This window comes from Camponotus vicinus, unplaced genomic scaffold, assembly GCF_025532165.1.
Source record: "Camponotus vicinus isolate PSW18456_S1 unplaced genomic scaffold, iyCamVici1.0 SCAF_5, whole genome shotgun sequence".
NCBI classification, from domain to species: domain Eukaryota; kingdom Metazoa; phylum Arthropoda; class Insecta; order Hymenoptera; family Formicidae; genus Camponotus; species Camponotus vicinus.
This window is the reverse complement of record NW_028141977.1, coordinates 16,354,676-16,377,699: the sequence shown is the minus strand read 5'-3', so window position 1 is coordinate 16,377,699 and position 23,024 is coordinate 16,354,676. Positions and strand designations below refer to the sequence as shown.

General features: G+C 36.2%; 4 protein-coding genes across 11 annotated transcripts; 2 read left to right on the top strand and 2 right to left on the bottom strand.

The window, feature by feature from the left end:
- The first annotated feature begins 782 nt into the window (after positions 1 to 782).
- On the top strand, positions 783 to 4,796 carry Cpsf2 (cleavage and polyadenylation specificity factor subunit 2). Of its 3 annotated transcripts, none has more exons than XM_083100011.1 (11): positions 783 to 1,004; positions 1,144 to 1,324; positions 1,412 to 1,571; positions 1,657 to 2,008; positions 2,085 to 2,395; positions 2,498 to 2,757; positions 2,833 to 3,018; positions 3,285 to 3,654; positions 3,833 to 4,027; positions 4,118 to 4,255; positions 4,397 to 4,796. In XM_083100011.1, the coding sequence occupies exons 2-11, from the start codon at positions 1,176 to 1,178 to the stop codon at positions 4,487 to 4,489; spliced, it is 2,214 nt and encodes a 737-aa protein (XP_082956137.1). In that variant the 5' UTR covers positions 783 to 1,004; positions 1,144 to 1,175; the 3' UTR covers positions 4,490 to 4,796. The 3 variants fall into 3 exon arrangements, with proteins under 3 accessions (XP_082956137.1, XP_082956136.1, XP_082956134.1); XM_083100010.1 differs by having other exon boundaries at positions 783 to 1,051; XM_083100008.1 differs by having other exon boundaries at positions 783 to 1,063.
- Positions 4,797 to 5,540: 744 nt separating this feature from the next.
- LOC145971688 (uncharacterized) lies at positions 5,541 to 8,906 on the top strand. 2 transcript variants are annotated; one of them, XM_083099613.1, is made up of 3 exons: positions 5,541 to 5,838; positions 5,920 to 6,741; positions 6,826 to 8,906. In XM_083099613.1, exons 2-3 carry the CDS (start codon positions 6,039 to 6,041, stop codon positions 7,347 to 7,349), a joined length of 1,227 nt encoding a protein of 408 aa, XP_082955739.1. In that variant the 5' UTR covers positions 5,541 to 5,838; positions 5,920 to 6,038; the 3' UTR covers positions 7,350 to 8,906. The 2 variants fall into 2 exon arrangements, with proteins under 2 accessions (XP_082955739.1, XP_082955738.1); XM_083099612.1 differs by having other exon boundaries at positions 5,542 to 5,838; positions 5,920 to 8,906.
- On the bottom strand, positions 7,880 to 10,012 carry LOC145971689 (NSFL1 cofactor p47). Of its 5 annotated transcripts, none has more exons than XM_083099618.1 (5): positions 9,917 to 10,012; positions 8,893 to 9,339; positions 8,527 to 8,812; positions 8,203 to 8,406; positions 7,880 to 8,108 (listed from the first exon to the last, which is right to left on the bottom strand). In XM_083099618.1, exons 2-5 carry the CDS (start codon positions 9,218 to 9,220, stop codon positions 7,979 to 7,981), a joined length of 948 nt encoding a protein of 315 aa, XP_082955744.1. In that variant the 5' UTR covers positions 9,221 to 9,339; positions 9,917 to 10,012; the 3' UTR covers positions 7,880 to 7,978. The 5 variants fall into 5 exon arrangements, with proteins under 5 accessions (XP_082955744.1, XP_082955745.1, XP_082955742.1 ...); XM_083099619.1 differs by having other exon boundaries at positions 8,893 to 9,328; positions 9,917 to 10,005; XM_083099616.1 differs by having other exon boundaries at positions 9,706 to 9,985.
- Positions 10,013 to 11,050: 1,038 nt separating this feature from the next.
- LOC145971821 (dynein axonemal heavy chain 7) lies at positions 11,051 to 22,796 on the bottom strand. The gene has a single exon (XM_083099881.1). The coding sequence runs from the start codon at positions 22,605 to 22,607 to the stop codon at positions 11,178 to 11,180; it is 11,430 nt and encodes a 3,809-aa protein (XP_082956007.1). The 5' UTR covers positions 22,608 to 22,796; the 3' UTR covers positions 11,051 to 11,177.
- Positions 22,797 to 23,024: the final 228 nt, after the last annotated feature.

The following is a 23,024-nucleotide window of genomic DNA, read 5'->3' as shown; positions in this document are numbered from 1 at the left end:
TTTGTAAGTGCCTATTACAGCACGGAAAATAAACTGATATGTTAGAAAATTACTCTGAAAATTTAATGTATCCACATTTTCAGATAACGTGCAAAATAACTCTGTGAACATTGTTTGAACACTTTCTGAAGTTTGTTTGTTTTGCATTAATTTGGTTTCTTTGAGCAACAGTTGCTGAGTACATTTATATGCCATTATACCAAGCTTGTTTGTATTATCTGTATGTCTATGATCAATTAAATTACGCATAGAATATAAAATATCACGTATAAAGATTGACTTTAATTCATTTTTTGTAGTTGTCAATTTATATATTTGTATTAGACTTTCAATAATGCTTATTATAGCATAATTTTCTGCAGGAGATAACTTATATCAGAGAGAAGCCTGAGAGGGGCCATGCCGTCATTTTTCGTGTGACGGTTTCAAGGAGAAAATAATTTGTAATGCATACATATATGATACATTATATAGTAAAATGTATTTTATTTATGTACGCAACATTTAACGAAGATAACTATAAAAATATATACGATATAAATTATTTTATCTTAGAATAATTATCTTCCTTTCCGAAATCGTTTTATCGAAGTTTACTTTAAATGTAATTAAAACATTAACTTATGATACATTTATATATGGGACATAATCGTCATCCACAATTATGGACGTAGCACGGACACACACCAAACACGGTGTTTTATCGTGCTATCGAAAGTGGACGTGGCCTTGTAGTTCCAAGCGGCTGTAAAATGAATGTAGAGGCGCTGCTGTACGAGACCGAAAAGCTATCGTAAGGAAAACGGCCGGATGGCCGCTCTCAGGCTTCTCTCTGTTATTAGTTATAGTTGTTATTTTGGCTGCGTTCGCTTTGCACACTCACGTGCTGAGCATCATTCTGATTTCATTGCACATTCTCTATTAACGTATTTTATATGCAGAGTGATCAACACATAGATCCAGAGTTTCGAATCCAGAGATCTTCTGTCACATGAAAAATAACTGTACACACATAAAATAATTACCATCGATAAATTTTTTTAAATAGATTGTAAATAAGTTGGTAAGTTTTTTAAAGATTTGATAAGAAAATTGATGATTAATACTTTAGACATCTATAGCATTGAAATTTATATTACATAGATTTATAATACGGTAAAGAAAATATACGCAAGATGACATCTATTATAAAACTTCATGCTGTTTCTGGGGCGATGGATGAATCTCCACCTTGTTACATATTACAAGTTGATGAATTGAGAATATTATTGGATTGTGGATGGGATGAAAACTTTGACCAAGATTTCATAAAAGAGTTAAAAAGGTATCTGCAAAAAAAAACATTCTAGTGTAATATAATAAAATTCTATTATAATGTAATAAAATATGATATATAAAATTATATTTCCAGACATGTCAATCAAATAGATGCGGTATTACTTTCTTATCCAGATCCATTACATTTAGGTGCATTACCATATCTGGTAGGTAAGTGTGGCTTGAATTGTCCCATATATGCCACCATACCTGTCTATAAAATGGGTCAAATGTTTATGTATGATATGTATCAGGTATGTAACTTTAATATATGAAGATATAAAGATGTTTAATTTGAAATTAATTATAATTTATAAAAGTATTATCTTTATATTGTAGTCCCGTCACAATATGGAAGATTTTGATTTATTTACTCTGGATGATGTTGATGCTGCATTTGATAAAATTGTACAGCTGAAATACAATCAAAGCATATCAATGAAAGGTAAAGGCTATGGTGTCACATTGACACCTTTGCCAGCAGGACACATGATTGGTGGGACAATTTGGAAAATTGTAAAAGTTGGGGAAGAGGATATAATATATGCTGTTGATTTCAATCACAAAAAAGAACGTCATTTGAATGGTTGTGAATTGGAAAGATTGCAAAGACCATCATTATTGATAACAGATGCATTCAATGCTACATATCAGCAAGCTAGACGAAGGACGAGAGATGAAAAGTTGATGAGTACATTTCATATTTTCTATTAAAATTAAAATATTGATAAATAAAAGACATTTTAATCTATTTATATTTTGTTTAGCTAATATCTTGCAAACATTGCGAGGTGGTGGCAATGTATTAGTCAGTGTAGATACTGCTGGCCGTGTACTGGAATTGGCACACATGTTGGATCAATTGTGGCGAAATAAAGAATCAGGATTACTTGCCTATTCATTGGCCCTTCTTAATAATGTGAGCTATAATGTTGTAGAATTTGCAAAATCGCAAATTGAATGGATGAGTGATAAATTAATGAGGAGCTTTGAAGGTGCACGCAACAATCCTTTTCAATTTAAACATTTGCAACTTTGTCACAGTATGGTTGAATTAAATCAAGTTCCAAGTCCAAAGGTGAGAGAATAAAAAAATTATACAATTCATGTATATACAGAACATAAACACATCTCACATATTCCTAAATAATTTAATTTAAACTTTAAATATTATTTTTAGGTGGTTCTTGCAAGCACTCCAGACATGGAATGTGGATTCTCCAGAGAACTATTTCTTCAATGGTGCACTAATCCACAAAACAGTATTATAATAACAAGTAGAACATCTCCTGGTACACTTGCTAGAGATTTAGTAGAAAAAGGAGGAAATCGAAACATTACTCTAGACGTAAAGAGACGAGTGAAACTCGAAGGCATTGAATTAGAGGAATATCAGAAAAGAGAAAAGTTAAAGCAAGAGCAAATGAAACAGGAACAAATGTATATATATATACACATCTATCTGTCTCATTCATTTTATATTTACATCTTATTGTCACTTGTACATTTTATTAGGGAAACAGCAGATGTGAGTTCTGAATCAGAAGACGAAATAGAAGTTGGTGGTGCGAGAGGAAAACATGATTTACTGGTGAAGCAAGAGAGTAAGCCTGGTTTCTTTAAACAAAGTAAAAAGCAATATCCCATGTTTCCATTTGTAGAGGAGAAGATTAAAATAGACGAATATGGAGAAATCATAAAGTAAGAATATTTCCACAAAAATAGATATTTACTTAACAATAATATGTAAAATATAGTAAAAATTTCTAAAATATATATCGCAAAAATCTCTATACTTGTATGCACAATATTATTAAAAATGTTAGAACTGAAAAATTATTTGCATATATTTATATTTCAATAGTAATTATAATAAACACAATTTATTTATTAATATAATTTGAATAAATATATTTTATTATATACATTTTGTGAGAACTTCTCTATTTATATATTCATTATTACAGACCAGAAGATTATAAGATAGCAGAGACAGCACCTGAAGTAGAAGATAATAAGGAAAATGTAGAAATGAAGCAGGAAGAAACCAGTCATCATCCAGAAATAGCCGCGGACATTCCAACAAAATGTGTGCAGGTTTCGCGTACGATGACTGTTAACGCGGCAGTAACTTACATAGATTTTGAAGGAAGATCCGACGGAGAGTCCTTGCAAAAGATTTTAGCGCAGCTAAGACCGAGGAGAGTAGTCTTGGTCAGAGGTTCGCCTAAAGATACAGAGATTTTAGCGCAGCAAGCACAAAGTGCTGGTGCAAGAGTATTTATTCCAGGCAGAGGAGAGACGCTGGACGCTACAACAGAAACACACATTTATCAAGTAATATAATAAGTGTATCATTTTTATGCACTAACATACTAAATAGTATGATTATAAATTATTCTTCATTATTTTTTTTAGATCTCTTTGTTTCGTTTTTCGTTTCGAGAGTTTTTCGTTTAGTTGTAAGAAGAAAAATCAGAATTTATAATACAAAATACATTTTTTGTTTTTATAGGTACGTTTAACCGATGCCCTAGTCAGTGGATTAAATTTCTCGAAGGGTAAGGGCGATTCCGAAGTGGCATGGATAGATGCGATGATAACGGCGCGTGATCAAATTTGTCGAGATGCTGTCGCTGATACCGAGTCCGAAAACGCAATTAATGAAAGTGACAAAATATTGACTTTGGAACCCTTGCCACTGAACGAAGTGAGATATCGAATCTGCAAATAATAAAATATATTAATAACAAGATTAGAGACACATTCCTTATTTCATTTACATCATTTGCGTTTTCAGGTCCCAGGTCATCAAACAACATTCATAAATGAACTGAAATTATCTGATTTTAAACAAATTTTAAATAAAAGCAATATTCCATCGGAATTTAGTGGAGGAGTGTTGTGGTGTTGTAATAACACTATTGCCGTTCGAAGGGTTTGTTTTATAGTATTATTGTAATAATAAATTTGTCGACACATTTCTTGTACTTTTCAATACATTAAACACAGAAAATACATATGATGCCGATAACTTTCATATGTAGAATGTATATAAATAATTTTATATTTATTTTAGCATGAAGCTGGGAAAGTAATATTGGAAGGCTGCATATCTGAAGATTATTATAAAGTGCGAGAATTATTATTTGAACAATATGCAATTGTATAGATTTTTATTCAGTATATATAAGGAATGACTGTGTATCTGTAATGTATAAATGCTTAAAAAATTTACCTAACATACATTATATAGAAGGAATTATAGTACGATGAATCTTTTATGGATGAAGTCACATTTTAAAAAAATGCAAAGATTATCTTCATTTTTCTCTTTTTCTAATTCTTAAGTGAATTATTTTTTTATTATGTAGTAACAATTCCTGACGCGTACAAAGACCTACATTGTGTAATGTTCATAAAAATATAAGAAGTGTGACTGTATTAATAATTTGAAAATTATAATTCATTCAAAATTTCCTTTTTTTTATTATTATTATTATTCAATTCTTGCTATTTTATTTCAGGAGTCAGCAATTTTTTTTGTGAATTAGATTTTCCTCCATTTTCTTCTTGCTCTACTTTCTCACTTACATTTATCATGATTATGATTATAATTGAATAAATCAAAGTTTATTATTATTGCTTGAGTCATACAAATTTCTTTAGACATACAGAAAAAATGTAATATGTATATTTTTATAAATAAAACTGTAATACGTATTATAGCACTTAATTATTATTTAAAAGCACACATAAGAAAATGAGAATAAAGACTTTTTGTATCTTTTTAACAAAAAACATTAAAAAAAGAAAATGAGAAAGCAAAAGATGATATGATGATTTTTTTATTCTTTAAATGTACTTGATTGATGATGTAATGATTTTTTATTTTTTTAATGTTTATGTATTTATAGAAAAGCAATAAGGAAGATAGATTTAAAAGAGAAAATTCTCTCCCCTCTCCTATTGAATTCGAAAATGTTTATTATAATAGACGAAATCGACCGTAAGAAAAATATGTATTTTATTTATATATATCTTATATTATTATATAGTAATATATCACATATAGTAATATAATGCATAATAATTATTATCAAATATAATTAATATTATCATAAATTTAGTCAAAAACTCGCATGTGTATATAATTTATCCTTATATATTTATATTTCTATTACGACAGCTAAATTGGTATGTTCCGATCGTTCATGCGACGTGCGCATTAGTGCATCTTGCAACACTGCACTAGTATATCTGCAACTTTATGTATGTGTATGAAATCGCATCATTTTAGTTTGTAATTGAATTGAAGTAAATTATAAGAATTATATACCAGTAAAAAATCGTGAATTTATACGAAATAACGTAATAATTCTTCGATTAACGCTTTATAAGAACTTGTGAGAAATTTAGTATCGAATAAGATATAAACAGTTATGGTTATGAGACCATCTGTGTGGTGAAAAATAGCACATGTATCTAGCCAAGTGAAAATGATAAAATTACAAACACAGAGTATTTATTAAACATTCATAACTATATATGCATGTATAGCAATAGTTACAAATATTTTATCTTTTATATTTTCTTTTTTAGAATGTTTTCTAAACATGATTTTATGATAAGGGTGATAAAATACAGCATCATATATAAGATATTTATCTTAGATTCGAGAGATTCCTACATTATATGAGATTAAAATTAACATTAACAGTATGAGAAAATATTATCAAGCTGCTCTAGCTGTAACAGCAGTAATAAGCCTTGTATCTCTGCTCATCTACAGACACGAATATAACAGATTGAGGTATGTCTTAGAAGTTTTTAATTACTTTGGTAAGCCTGGGCCAAGAAGAGATGCAAATTGTACGAGCTCCAATCCGATGTTTACCACATTCAATACAAAGTTCGACGAACCGATTCCTTCTTGGCAACGTCTAGAGGATGATCTATATATATATTCTACATACAGTATTAACAATAAAGAGATACGAGCAATTGGACTCGGGACTATAAACAGTGTTTCAAACATGCAATGTCTCGTCTTCTTTGAAAATGAGAGTAAACCTATATTGGGAAGTATTAAATTTATCCCCATTGGTAATGCAATCGCCATGACTCTAGGAGAAAATTCAAGATATGGAGGATACCATTTTGTGTGCACATTTACCAGTAATGAGACTCCCACTGGAATAACATTTGTTACAAAATCTAACAAGTATCTCAATTATGCACCCATTTTTCCTATAAAAGTGCAGCCACGAAGTTTGAGCCATAGTAGAATAGGAGTGTGCGTGATGCAATCATCGATGAAACCAATACAGTCAGCAGATATGATAGGTTTCATCAGCTTCCATGCATTGATTGGAATGGATAATTTTGTCGTGTATGATTCTGGAATTTCAAATGAATTTAATAGTAAGCTAAAAGAAATGGCTAACGATTTGACCTCCTTTTGGAAGTTTACATATACTGTTGTACCATGGAATTTTCCTTTCACAGAAATCGATCAAAATATTATAAGAGAAATTATCGAGACAGATTGTTTATATCGTACATACAATAATGTCGCTTATGCTATTGCTCTTTCATGGAATGAATATGTAGTTTTGAAGTATCATCATGCAATGATTGATCTGATGGCAGATTTCAAACAAACCAAGTTGATAGCTGACCGTTATAAACTAAAAACTGCAACCTTTTGCATGCAGCAAACTGACAATAAACAATATGCCAATTCTACACTGATAGTATTAAAGAAGACAAAATCTAATATAAACATTTTAGAAGATCATTCTGTTTATATACACAAGCCACATGTAACATTACAAAATTCCCATATATATACCAAGGAAATAAGAAAGGATTTGGTTGTTGTAAATCAATATAAATATTGCGATAGTTACAAAGACAAACGAGAAGTAGAAGATCTTACAATTTTAAGATTTGCCCAAGATATGCAAAACTCATCAATTCTTAGGAAATATCTCGGACCTAACAATGTGCTTGATACAGATGTAAAGTGATGTAAATTTTAACATGACTGATATATTAATTTAGCTAATATTTGCACAATCTTGGATAATGTTTCACATTTGCATACTACTTTTAATTCATATATACATATATATTTCCTAATTATATATCGTCTTTCATATTAGGTGCCTTAATCATTACATCATAGCTGTATGACTAATTATAACATGGCTATTTTAATATTTTGTACATTTCCCAGATTTAAGCTATAATAAAATATTCTTTACATTTGTTACTTCCAATAGTTTTACATCTTAGTTTTTTTATATCATTATAGTAATCAAGTTATATGCAACATTTACAAGAATGATAATTTTATTATAGATATTATGAAATCTTTGTAAATAAATTTATGATTAAGTTAAATTTAAAAAAACCGTTGTTTACAATTTTCAAACTTTTATAATTCTAAATATTGAATATAATAGAGTTAAACTTGATTGATTTAAGTCATCAGGAAATAGGTAAAGTATACAATAAACGAAAAAAAAAAATAAAATAAAATGAAAAAGGTATTACATTCCTAATAAAAATTCATAGAAATTTATTTTTAAGCAATTTAACATATATTTGGTATATATCTAATTGTTATACATCTTTCTAGAAATTTAAAAAAAGTTTACTTCAGTCGTTGCATTATAGCCGAATTTTGCAAACCAGACTCTTCAATTGTTTTATCTTCTGTAAGTTCTTTCGTTGGATATACGGTTAACAAGCTAAAATCCCTTAGAGCATACTGAGGTCTCATACTGATTATGCATTAAGAAAAATTTTTTAATTTCAATTATTTAAAAAAAAAATTTAAATAAAATTTAAACAAAATTCAGAAAGATCAAAGGATACGTTATTATATATCGTCTAAGATCGGCGACTGTGTGTGATAAATTAAATTGAGCCTTCACGGTACTGCCATCCGCGAGACGAATTTGTAATGTTGTTGTTGGCTTTGAGGTATCTACATTCAATTCTTTTCTTGCTTGCGCTTCATTGGCAGCTTGATCAGCAGGATCCGTTGGAACTGTCATACCTACAGTAGCTGGTGATGGACTGAAATATTTGTAGCGTTACAAAAAGTAAAGTCTTTAAGAAATATAGAAATCTAAAATCAACTGTAAATAGAGAGATCAATAATAATATGGGTATAGAGCACATAAGATGAAACTTTACCTTCCTAACATATGTCCCTTTCCAGAGAAAGCTTTCACCTTAGTTTTTGATGGAACATAGACCTCATGACGATGATCCTCCATGTCAAGTCGTACTTCTGCGCCTTGTACCTGTTGGCGAATCTCTGCTGGGATTTCGCCTCGCTTAATAGCTGCAAGGAATTCTCTGTTATCGGGTTCTCCATATGATCGAATCTCGCTGTCATTTATTGTAAATCCGTCCTTCCACAATTTCAATGTAATAAGACCGTTTGAAGATTGTTGATCTGCGTTTGCTCCTATCACTACTAGTATGCATATATATGTAATAAACATTGTTTTAGCTATTTTGTATCAATTTCTTTAAAACAATAAAACCTCAAAATACCTTCGCTATCGGAACTAGTTTGACCTAATTTATATCCTGTGCCACTGAATGTGTTTGGCCTCTGTTGACCTCCCATTTTTGGGGGATCTGCAGTAATTGATTGTTCTTGACAAGATTTGAACATATCGCTAATAATATCTTTCTTTTTCTTTCCTGGTCCTAAAACTTGCTGTCCACTGTGCTCAGAACCTCCAGCATAAAATGCTTGTCCTTCCTCATCTTCGGAACTGCTATCTTTGTTTTGAAGATCATTTAATGTTCCAAATCTAGGTTTTGGTTTAGCACCCTTTGACTCCGTTGAGTCAGATTTTACATTTTTGTTTGACATTGTGTCTGCTCTATCTTGTAATTCTTCCTCCTGTTGCGTATCATCAATAGCCTCGGTCACTAATCCAGGGAACTCCTCTAAATTCTCGTAAAAACTAGCAAGGGCAACCTGCAAAAATACTATGTGCCAACGCATGTGACAAAATGTGATGAAAAAAATCGAAACCTTACAATGTGGGTCAAGTTTCAAAACAATAATAATCTTGTAATTTTGTCCATAAAGATTATCATTGCGACGAATTATCGAGTAGATCGAGTGAAACTACGAATTATAAAGATATGAAAACAAATACTTTATATCATAAACGCAAAATGTCAGGAAACATGAAAAATGGATCACTTGGAGAAAAATGGAGTATTAATGGCACGATAATAGGTCAATAAAGAACTGCATCGAGATCAAGAAGTCCGAGTTTTGCGAAAGGAAGGAAATCAGGAAAAACCTCACTTTTTCTTGCTAAGTTTCGTAAAAATGTGCTGTCTCACCTCGAGCTGCCAGGCAGATGACTCGAGGTAAAATAGCGCTCTCTCGGCTTCGACACCAGTTACGTCCGCGAATTGCGAGACCAGCTCATCGCGGCTCGTCATTTTTTGGCGAAATTCAACTCCGGACGATTATCCACCGCTCTTTTCTCCGCGATCCCTGCCAACTCTTTACAACACGAATCCACCCTGAATTTACTGAAATTGAACGCACCTTTCTCCGTTCTCACCTCGATCCGTTTGTCATTCCCTTCGTTGACGCGGAATTGAACCGGATGTGAACGATCGAGGAGGTCCAATTCGAACGGCTATTCGAAAACGCGCGTTTCCATGTTTTGGAAACTCGCGTTATAAATACGTTTATTCGTCTTTCACTTGCCCTTTTTGATGCTAATAAATGTTTGAAGAATATAAAAAATCTTGTATTATTCCCAGATAATCAACCGTCTGTAAGGTTGCTGTCACGTTGCCAATAATTGTTGACAATAAAATTGTTGGCGACATGACAATTAATCATTTTAATCAACATGACACAACTATATTATTAATCAATATAATTAATCACTTAATTATCCAAAGTATTTTATTGAATGACAAAGCAATGAATAAAAACATAATAAAGTATTTAATAATTTTTTTTCATTATAGATTTCTATCTAAGTATAATTTTAAGTTACAAAAGTCTCGTATCGTTTTTATCTACATAAATCTATCCCTTTTATTTACATAAATCTAATATAATTAATCACTTAGTTATCTGAAGTATTTTATTGAATGACAAAGCAATGAATAAAAACATAATAAAGTATTTAATAATTTTTTTTCATTATAGATTTCTATCTAAGTATAATTTTAAGTTACAAAAGTCTCGTATCGTTTTTATCTACATAAATCTATCCCTTTTATTTACATAAATCTAATATAATTAATCACTTAGTTATCTGAAGTATTTTATTGAATGACAAAGCAATGAATAAAAACAATAATGTATTCAATAATTTTTTTTCACTATAGATTTCTATCTAAGTATAATTTAAGTTACAAAAGTCTCGTATCGTTTTTATCTACATAAATCTATCCCTTTTATTTACATAAATCTAATATAATTAATCACTTAGTTATCTGAAGTATTTTATTGAATGACAAAGCAATGAATAAAAACATAATAAAGTATTTAATAATTTTTTTTCATTATAGATTTCTATCTAAGTATAATTTTAAGTTACAAAAGTCTCGTATCGTTTTTATCTACATAAATCTATCCCTTTTATTTACATAAATCTAATATAATTAATCACTTAGTTATCTGAAGTATTTTATTGAATGACAAAGCAATGAATAAAAACAATAATGTATTCAATAATTTTTTTTCACTATAGATTTCTATCTAAGTATAATTTAAGTTACAAAAGTCTCGTATCGTTTTTATCTACATAAATCTATCCTTTTTATTTACATAAATCTATCTTTAAAAATTATTCATTAATTTGACAGAATAATGCTGTGCCACGCTTCATCCAATATACATGTGACTTGTCAGTTTCCAAAGATACACTTGTAATGTAATCTTTTATCTTCATATTTATACCTACTTCGTTGCAGCATATCGGTGATACATATACAGGGCACTCGTAAATATTATCGACAACTCTTTCCTCTACGCTAAACGTAAGACGTATCGGTGGCATGTTATACCAGAATATATTCGTTGAGCTTTCGATTAACATTCGCTTCTGCGTATCCCATCGAGCACCAGATAAACATAAATCATGAATGTAATATATATCTGTCTCGTCATGAGTAGAAATATCATCATCATTCATTACTCGAAGATCTAACGTAATCTGTTCGATGGGTACATCATCGCGACGTCGTGAGAACTCGAGGAGTATCGCGGATAAAAGTCTTTTATAGCAGGATAACGCATCGAAGTAGATGATACGAGGCAGATCGATGTTGTCGTGCCAATTTTGCACGAAGCTTACACGTTTCAGAAGTAGCTCGATATAATTTGGCAAGTGTTTAGTTACGATACCGACATCGATCAGCCTCCAAACATCGGGGACTTTATTTTTGTATATTTCTGCGGACAAGTTTTCCAAGGAATCGGTCAAGATAATCTCGCCGTTTAACGCCGATTTCAAATTATTCAGGGAGTCCACAATTACAGCTAAAACCTTGTTAATCAATTCGGCTTCGTGGATGAGAATCGCGTTAAACGGTTCACGCGAGATAAGAGGATATCTGTCGCGTATCTCGTCGATGTTAAATAAAACAGGTAACTTGCTGTTGATTTCGTCAATTGCTCGCAATACTTGATCTTGTACTACAATCTCATGGTTCGATGATCTAATTTGATCTAGATAAGATATAGATTCTAAGAATTCTCTGGCAATAGCAGTGTCTTTTATAATAAGAGCATTTTCATCAGAGGCGAAGGCTTCCGGTGATGAGTCCAGTTGCATATCGTTGATGTGTTTAATGATATCGCGATACTCGCATCTTTGAGGTACCGAGTGTTCTATACAATTGGAAAATGAATATTCGTTGTCGTTGATGATACGAATATTACAGAAGGAATCCAATAGATATCCTAGACATCTTTGATCGAGACTATTCACGATCTTCCCGCCGTAATTACATTCTCCGATAAGATAGAGTAGCGTGTCGAATGGTATATTATTATTCTCGGTCTCGTTGATCAAGTTCTGCAGCTGTCTAACGGATATTTCAAAGTCGACGTGATCAAAATCGTATGGGATGTTCCATCCTTGCGGCCCGAAGTGTCTTCTCTCTCGGACGATTCCGTGAAAGAAGCAAAGTCCATACAGAAGTTTGGAGAACTCCTTGTCCCTTCCGGGACATCCTTCGAAGAATTCCTTATTTTTCACTGGTTCCGACCGATATGTTCTCAGCAAACTCTGTTTCAGTCGAAGCGGGTAGTCGTACGCGATCTTCAAGCTGTTCTGCAGGACGCTGATCGGAAAGTCTGGGATGGAACAACTGGAGAGCCACAGTCGAAAGTCCAAGGACGTACTGGATAGTTTCAGGCTCTCGAAGATCCGTTCGAGTCGCGGTATCCACGATATAGCATGGTGACAGTTTTGCAAGAATATCCATCCCCCTTCCTTTCGCGCCTCTTCTACGAGAACTTCAGCAGTACCTTGTCGCGGTCCATCGCCCATCGACAAGGAAATGAATTTCGAAGTATATCCTTTGGCGCTCGCGTAGGCGGAAACGAGCGACAGAGACGAAGTATAACTTGGCAGGATGAATATAATTGGCGTGAGGCAGCTTGATTCTGCGAATGATTCTGAAATCTGAAGATGAGGATACGAATTGAACACGTTCTCCAGCATGTTGTCCTCTATCAGCCGCATTATCTCCACGATGATCTTGTCGCGTCTGATGATTTTGACAAGCATCAACCTCTGAAACTGTGTCATCCTGTCGGCCCATGGTTTCGGCATTAGATGGCTTAGAAACGGTATCGCATTGAAATATTTTTGCCAAGCCACGCCGTTGGAGCGAAAATCATTTGCGAGTTCGTGTAATTCAGGCACCATGTCGTTTAATTTGCAAATTTGTCTCCATTTATCCGCTGATAACCACTCTGGCGCCGGTTCCTCAGGAACTGCATCGCAATTCTCCGCCTCCGAAGAGACAAAGAATTTGACTTCCTCTCGCGTAGTCTGTCGAGCATCCATCAAAATTTTCACGCACAATAGAAACGAATACAGAAGTTTATGTTTCTCGAATAGCGATCTGCAGACACTAGAATGGAGATTCCTCGTAAACGAAAATTTGAGAAATTGTAGTCGTTTTTCGAGAACAATGCTTCTGTTCGACATTTCGATCGAGCTAACATACAGTTGAATGAACCACGAGAATGAAAAACGGTACATGTGATTTAAGTTGGACAGGGTAGTCAATGTGCAGAATAAACCTGCGCAATGATCGGCAAACTGTAGATACACATCTCGGAATTTGTTGATATCCTCCGTCATTGATCTCGCTGTTTCCTGCCTCTTCATGATGTTCGCAGTAAGTGTCTTGGAGGAATCCAAGATCTGTATTGCGTTTTCATCCTCTAGAATGTTCGTAGTAGTTGACGAGAGAGTGCTCAGAATGTTGTCCTCTTGTTGCTGAAGAACTTTCTTGTTAGTAGCATCTTGAATACGGAGCGCTTCAAATTTGTCTTGAAGCTCCGGCCTCTCCTTCGCGACGACGATGTCTAGAAGCTTGTCTCGAAGAGTCCCGTCTGGCATCGAAAAATCGATTACGGTGAGCTTGCTGAAAATATCGGCCGTATAATCTTGGTTCGACAATCTTGTGGTGATGTAAAATCGAAAGTTTTGCGAATACTTCACAGATTTCGCACCAATATCGATATACCAATCTGCTTTATTCTTGTAAATATTTTTCAACAGTATCGGTTCCAGCGCGATTTCGAGTCTCTCCCCGACATTCTCCAACAGAACTGGCACGCCGGTTTCGATGTTTCGTTCGATGACTGACATATAATTGCAATCCATTAATTTAATGACATTTAAATCATTTTTCTTCTCGATTCTCTTGATCCATTGGTTTATCTGGTTCTGCGAATCGATAAAGAGGCACCATTGATCTGAATTATTCAAAATGATGGCGTTTTCTATTGCAAAGCGATTTTTTGATAGGCCGCAGAGTTGCCAATGATTAATCTCAATTTCCACACCAAGGACGCTTATAAAGTCGTACGTTTTAGTGTACGGTATCTCAGAAGTTTCCACAAATTCTTTCCATTTCATCAGTATCTCGTCGCGAAATGAGAGATTATAAGATGCCATATAAGCTATTATTCCACACGAGAGTAACATGTTGCCCACAAGATTATCATAATTCATTTGTAAATCATGAGCGCACTCCATCCAACGACTCTTCTCGCCACCCAGACTGGCGATCAGTTTCTCTGCCTTCACCAATTTGGAGGTGCAAGTCGTCACTTCCGTCTCCAAGTTCAATTTCTTCTGCAATGTTTGCCGCAGGCTATCATTAAGTGCCGCCAGTTTTGCATTCAGAGCGGCCAGCGTCTGCCGTTTCTCGTTCAGGAACGCTTCGGCCTCATCACACTCCGTTTGTGCTTCTACTAGTTTCTTCTTCTTTGGCGCAACTACCTTCGCTACCTCGTCGTATGATACCATGGCACGGACCCACTTGCAGAGACCCTCGGCGGCGCTGGATGCCTTCGCAACTATGTGAGGCGTGAAGCTGCTATCCGTCATGTACGTCTTTTTGATAACCTGCATCACCGCAGGCGCTATGTTATCCTTGTCGTAATCCTTCAAGTTCTGCAGAAAATTCATGTCGCCCAGGATACGCTTGCTCGGGCCCCAATAGTCCGTGAACTTTTTGCCAGTGACCGGATCGATGGTACGATCTGGCGGAACGCCCAGCATCACGCATACAGCAGCCATTACCAGCTTGATGGTATCTGGCGGATTCTTCATCGCCTTCACCAGCGTGATGTCTGTCGGCTTCAGTGTGTTCAATGCCATGACCGCGTCCTCCAAGATTGGTATAGCAACAGCGAGCTCGGCCTCGCATTCGGTCTTTAGGGCACCCGCAATCTCCGCCTTCTTATTTGCCACTTCCTCCTCCTGCTTCACGAGGATTGTAGCTCGCTCTACGGTAATGTTCTCATTCTCCACTTCTTTCATGGTAATTACCATTTGTTGAGCAGACAGTTCCAATTGTGGTTTCAGAATTGTAAGAGTGGCCTTCATCTGTTCGACCTGCTCGGCCGCCAATTCCAATTTTTCCAATCCCGTCATGTATTTATTTCGTGTCGTTACAATTTCTTCTTGCTTCTTTGACATCAAGCGTGTATACAGTTTGAGCATGTGCAAAAAAGCTGACGATGTCACATGAACAATTCTACCAAACATCTCATGATATCTCAAACTCATCTCTCTTGCATTTTTGTGGAATTGCACGCAAGTTCTTGCCACGTGAGTTTTAATCTCTTCCTGCATATTAACGTACTTCATATGCTTCACGGCGATCTCCAAAAGCGCTTGATCAGGCCAAATTTGATAGCAATTTACCGTGCAGTGTTTCGCTAAATTAGGATACGAACATAAATATCTTCTGAAAGCAGAATTAGTAGGACTAAAGCAAAGTACAAAGTGTAATCGATTCTTGCATTGTTCCATAAAGTACCTCATCACCGAGCGCGCGCTGATTTCCGCGTTTTGATCACCGCCCTGAGCGTGGAGTCGCGTCGTCTCAATTATACACTGTTTGTCTTCGACGGAAAACAAGTCAGGTAATTCTCCGGTGCTCAATAAACAGCTGATGTCGCTTAAGAATGAATCCTTCATTTGCCTCTCGTTCATAAAATACGTAACGTCCTTCCGCAATGCTCCGCATTCTCGCAGAATTCTTTTCAAATCGTCTTTCCACGCGTTTGAGTTATAATAGGATTCAGCGGTGATTTCGAACAAGCTCTGCTGTTGCATGAAGGCAGCGAGGGCAGTCATGGATTTTCTGCCGGAACCTACTGTAGATATCATTAACACGTTTCCGCCTGGGATGCTCAGAATTCTGGAAATCTTGATTAGAAATTGCAACATGTAACGAGAAACAACGACATCCATTTTCCTTTTGCAGTTTGCGTTGTATTCGTCCAAATAAGCGATGATTCTGTTCTTCAAAGTTTCCATCGAACCGATCTCCTCGTACCGTTTGCATTTGCCGCTCTTCTCCATATCCATAAAATTTCCAAACATGAGATCGTCAAAGCTATCCTTGGTAATTTGATTGTTCTCATATTTTGGCAAATAATCGAAAGCAGTCTCGTATGAATCCTTAAAGTTGTTCTTCACCGCATCGCGAATCTTTAGAAACAGCCATTCCTTGTCGTTTTCATCCAGCATGCGGTCGTTAAACACACGTAAAATTTCGTGCACCCATAATCGTATAAATGTTATCTTCGTCTCCACTGATTCCTTCTGGATCAGGCTACATCCATTGATCACTCTGGATATATCTCGCATATCAAAGCAATAGTGCAATTTGTTGGGCACAGGCCGTAACATTTTTATTATGGACTTGTAAACATCAATCGTTGCGTTCACTATACTAGTTACACTCCCCGTGACGTCTGCTGCGAACAGATTTTTCTTCAAATTAGCAGATAGCATGTTGAAATATATCTTAAATATATTATCTGTTGCAGGGGCAAGAATTATATAAGTATTGAAGTGCCTCAAAAATCGAGAAGGTATGTCTTTAATAATCTTTCCTGTAATCGCGAGTGTGAACATAACATCTTGTATAAATATTTTACTTAATTCATTTGTATCATAACAGTAATTATGACTAAGAAATTGACGTAACAATTCAAATACGGATCGTGTTTCTGATTTTTGCGTAACGGCTCTACTTACATCGTCCACAAAGTTCACGCAGAATTTATTTCTTCCTGGACTGTAAACAGTATGTCGTATCTTGTTTAACTTCGAAAACAATAATCTTTGCGTTTTAGTTACCGTAAGCATGGAAGTAAAGCTGAAAAAATTGGGGAAACAATTATCTGGCAATTTGTTGTCCAAGAGATCATACATCATACTACTTTTTCCAACACCAACATCACCATACAGAAGAAAAGGCTTTCGATATTTAACGTGTTTCAAGAACATATAGTTATATCTTATACTGTTGACGCTTGGAACATAAATTTGATTAAAACTGCATATCTCGGGGATTTTCTCGGTTTTTAGCAAATCTCCCCAGTACTTCCAATTTCCAACACCCTTGAAGATGTAAAAGTTGTCTTGAATTAGACCCTCGTTAGGCAGTGTTATGTCCAAGTGTTTAATTGAGTCGGGTTTCGGATGTCTCGTATCTGCGCCACTCCAGAATGTTGTGCAAAAAGCGTTGAATCGTATTTGCAAATCCTCGATCAAGTTTCCACCTAATGCCCAAACAATAGCTTGGATTAAGGCGGCTTGTGCCCATATGACAAAATGATTGCTTTTTCCAGTATCCTCTGTGACATCTTCGCACGCGTCTCTTAATAATATCTCGAACAAATTCAAGATTGACGTAACAAGGTGCAATTCCTGATTCATAGATGTATCGCCATTCTCTTTTAAAAAGTCAAGACACGGATCTATCGCCCATTCGAACAGAGCGCACAATACTTTGTCGTATCCGTCGTAAATGTTATGTTTCGCGATATGAGACAATACGTGTGGCCTCCAGCCGATAGAATGCGAGTCGATATAGATGATTCCGCATCGTGACACTAAGCTGGGTGAGATTTCTGTCATGCTCGTTGTTTCGAAGATAACGGACATCGATCCTGTTATGGGAAGACGTTCTCCAGACGCCAAATACAATATTTCGTTCTCGTCGAGAACCGTGTTCAAGTTTTCTAGCCATGCACCGCTCAAGGCTCCGTCGAACACTAACCATTTTCGATCCATCGATGTGTCTTCCGCGAAGTGACGAAATATGCTGGTACACAGACCGTCCTTCCAAACACCAGATTTATTACAGAGATACCCGAAGAGCGCGTCGCTGTCCACTACTTCCGGCATGATTGTTTCAAGCTTCACAGCAGTGCCAATCTTGTTTTCTTGATCCTGTAACAATGATAATGTCTCAGCAAGTGCGTGTAAAATTTCCGTCTTGCCACCCAGAGGATCGCTAATGAGTATGAGACCGCGACGAACGTACATTAATTCGATAATCTGTATAGCTTTTAATTTGAAGGTCGTGTGCGATACGAGAAATCTCTTGGCACACACATTTTCGAACGCCTTTAAAATCGCAAAATAATCGAACGGAGGCAAGACATCGAATTCGGGAAAAACATTGCGCACGATACTCTGGAAGACAGGTATATCGGATGTACATAGCTGCGGGATATTTATATCTATCATCGAACGCAACAACAAGATATGCTCCTTTTCGTTCGGAACATTCTGCTTCATATCGATCGCGGTTGCGATGACAGTCTTCAATGATGACGCGCTGAAGTTGTAATGACGTTTCTCTCCTAGATGTTCGGATAACAGTTTGTAGCTAATGACTAGCTTTGTCGCAAGCTTCTTCGCGTGAAGAAATCCCCCGGCGAAGAGTTCGATCTCGGCGATTCTGCCGATATCCGGTGCTGTCATTGACACGAAACGAAAGAGCACTTTCAAATTATCCGGAAGATTGGTATATCCGAATTGCACAGAGTTAACGCATACATATCCGGAAACGTTCAGGTTCAAATCGCAACTCTCGATACTTATTACCTTTGAGTTAGACGCTATCGCTTGTTTCATTTGCGTAAGATTCTGAGCGATGGCTGATAATAATTCCGGTTTTAATCGGTCGAAATTTTCGAAGCAAACCCACGCTCCGCAGGAAACCACTCCTTTGAATATCCGTATCACACAATCGTAGGAGATGCTATTGTTGCAATTGACGATGTAAAATAGCTTTGCCAAAGCTTTCGTCAAGCTTCTGATCGTTTCCGTTTTACCGCTACTTGTAGAACCTAGGATGCCGCTGTAAAAATGATAACGATAAGCCTGTAATATAGTACGAAAGCATCGATCGGTTAAGGGTGTATTAACAATATTCTGTCGACAATAATTATATTCATATCCGTATTCAATCGTTGTATCGAATACCGATATCTCGACAACCTTGTCGTTGCAATAGTATCTCAACTGCGCGATCCATTCGAAATCTGTTTGTTTAGTGATATTTCTATCCAAAAGCAGTCTTATAACTTCCTTATGAGCCAATATAATAATAATCGATGACATCAACAGGTTTCTACATCGTCGTGTCAAATTCTTTTTTAATTCGTTAGTTAGCGAAGTTATCCAATTGGTATATGTAGTGCACAGAGAGTTTAACATTGTGATATTTAACGGCGCGAGACACTTTTCCACCGAGAAGGTCCAATGAAGTTGCAAACCGCAAACGATCGCCATGCTTGGAAAATTATCACTAGGAATGAATGTCGAATCTCCGTCGATCAAAAGATGATATTGGTGAATATTTTCGCGAACCGCGTCTCTCATTTCTTCTTCGAGTTGAATCAACCATTGCTCTTCGCATTTGGTGTCGACAGGTACGAAGATATTATCGTTTAGACGTAACATCTCCCCGTAATGTCCGATAATTTTCCGAATACAATTAAATTGATTAAATTTTAATTGTTTTATACCGGCGAAACATTTTTTCACAAATGTATTTCGTTTTACTATATCGGTCGATTCGAATAATATTTTTTGAATTTCTGAATCATCGAGAAAGAACAATCTCGTAAAAGACAATCTTTTAACATCTAAGTAATCCCTCACGCCTTTACCCGCTCTCTCTAATTTTTCGTTGGCTTCATTTAAGATGTGCAGTAAATCCGAAGATTTCTCGATCTCTCGAAAACTTGGATTCGCCGTAAATCTGTTATTAACATCCAGTAAAATTCTCGTTGCTTCAAGATACAATGAAGTTTCTTGATTCAAACGCACTTCCATTCCCGGATAAGAGAATATCGGCTGCAGACGGAGTTTGCGGAACTGTACGCGCGTCCATTGATCAAGGATTTTCTGTATTTTTGTGAGAACAGCGAAGAAATCGATTAAGTCTGACAATATCGGTTTGACGAAATGAGACGTTCTCATCTCCTCAACTTTGATGAGATGTTCTCCGAGAAGCACTTCGATGTCATCTATATGTTTGAAAGTTATCGCACCAGATTCATCAGTCGACATCTCGAAGGATATTGGCTCCCACTTTTCGATCATCTCGGCCAATTCTTGCTGAAGACACAGTTCCTTGTTGGCGCCCAAACTTATAGCCTCGTACTTGTCGATATTATCCATCAGATTCATATCAATCATCTTTTTCAGAGTCGTTCCCGCATTCGGCGTGAGATCAAAATTACATATCGCTGACATTTCCTTCCAATGGCGGACGCAGAGAGCTGGATTGCACATGCAGATCGCGAGCGGCAGATAAACCTTGAACTCGTTAATGTTCTTGAGTGCCTGCCAACACAATTTTAGCGGTGCGGGTTGTTGCATCGGATCAGGATCGTCGGCGATGCCGGAAAATTTGTACGACTTGTTCGCCGTTACATCCATCTTGATACGCGACTTCATCGTCTTGTTCATCTCCGTGATTTCGTCCAAATAATTCATCGTCTTCCTCTCGATGATGGACGCGTCCAGGCATTCGAACGGACCATTCAGCCACACGGAGTTGTTCCTCTGCCATTGATAAACAGTACGTATGAGCGTGTAAAAGCGCACGATCGTCTCTTTTAATTCAGTTATTTTTGGAAACTCCGTTTCGGGAAACTTGAAAAGTCTCTCCTCCGAATTAATAATTTGCATCTCGTTGTCCATACGTTTATACTTCTTCATCAAATCCTCGTAATGCTCCGTATATTCTCCGACTTTGTTTATGTCGTCCATATCGTCGAGGATAATAAGCTGCGGGAACATGGCGTCAACTTCCGTGTTCAATGTATTTATCCGCCGTTGAAGATCCTCCTCTAATTCACTCTTCATTGCCTCGCACAACGTATTGTTCTGCGAGAACACCGGCTGGATATCGTTCAGCCAATTAACGGTGGTCTTGTTCAAGTCAACGTGTTCGTCCGTCAATATGGTAATCTCCAATAGTTTACTCAGCATATAAATCGAGCGTCGTATCTTCTCCTCCTGCTTCTTCATTAATACTTTCGAAGCTCTCGACATGTATTCGCCCAATTGTATCAAGGAGTTTGCATCCCTCGGGATATCTAGCGCCATAGACTTTAGATCCTCGAAGCTGGAACAGATCGAGCAATTGAAATCTCGATGATACTCGACGAGTTCCATCGTGAGAGCGTTTATAACATCGTGGCAGATCTGTCTCAGAGATTCCTTGGCGCTGCTTTGCTCCAACTTTCCTACGCTATAATACAAATTAGAGAGCATAGAGTTCGTTTTGCTCAGATGCTCGTTGTACTTGTATATATGTGCCAGATACATATCGAAATCTGGTCGTTCAGAAGTTAAGGACGATATCCGGCTCTCGATACTCGATGTACATACGTCGCTGAATTCCGCGGAAACACAAGCCACGTGCTCGTTTACAGGTCGAAACAGAGCGTCTAGTATCTCCTGCAGGTTGCGATGCGATCTCTCGATGAACCAGTCGGAAGGCGCGACCTTTATATATCTTTCCTTCGCTTTGATATCCAACCATTCCTCCAGAGGCATCAGATCTTGTCCGATTCCCGCGATGCCGCTGATAATATCGTGATATGTCGAAAATACCTCCTCTACGTCCGGTTTAGTGACAAGCCGATCGTCTTCGCATACCAGCTGGAACTCAATCTGTGGACAGAAACGACCGTCTTTCATGATACCTATTATATGATCGATCGATCTCATTGTCACATTGAGAATCTGTTGAACAAATATGTTAGTGAGGCATCGCATAAATCGAGGCAGGTGTTTCGCGGAGATGCTCTTTAGTTGCTTCGATCTTTGCACGGCTTTAAACGTTTCGGTGTAAAACTGATTAGCTATCACTAAGGTACCTCTCTTAATGTCCTTAAGGATCATGTTTCGGAAATTGTGCAACGTTAGCGTTCCTAGTTCACGATAATGTTCGAAGTCACAAATTACCGTAGGCAGAATACGATGAGCCGTATTTATGACGCGTCTAATTATCGGATATGAGAGGAAATATCTCTCGGTCAACAGATCACGACGTTTTAAAAATATCTTCCGATCGTATAATGCATCTTTTTCGGTGATGCTTCGCTTCGAGCTGACGGGAACGTCGCACTCTTCGCAAACGACGCGTCTTCTCTTGTACATTTTGCAGGATAATATGGACTTCAGCACGAAGTCTCTCATATCTTCGACATATATTTCTTTTACCTCGTCTAATACCGAGTTTACGAAAGAAGAATGCGCTCGTCTATCTCTGCGAGGTATCAAATGCAGTATATTTTCTTCCCATTCTGCAGAAAATTCAGAGATGTAGATATCTTTTATGTAATCTTCCAATCTGATTTGCTTCAGATTTGAATTGGAATATCTAGATATTGCAGAGGTGAATTCCAAAGGATCCATATTTCTCTCATGAATACTTTCACTATTCACTATTTGTCATTCTATATATGTTTTAAATTTATTACTTTGCAATTTTCTTTACAAAGTATTATTCAACAAATTTATTTCTGAAATTATTAATAATAAAGAATTAATAATAAAGAAAGGTATTTCAAGCACAGTTGCTAATTATTACAATGATCAGTTTCTTCTAAATTC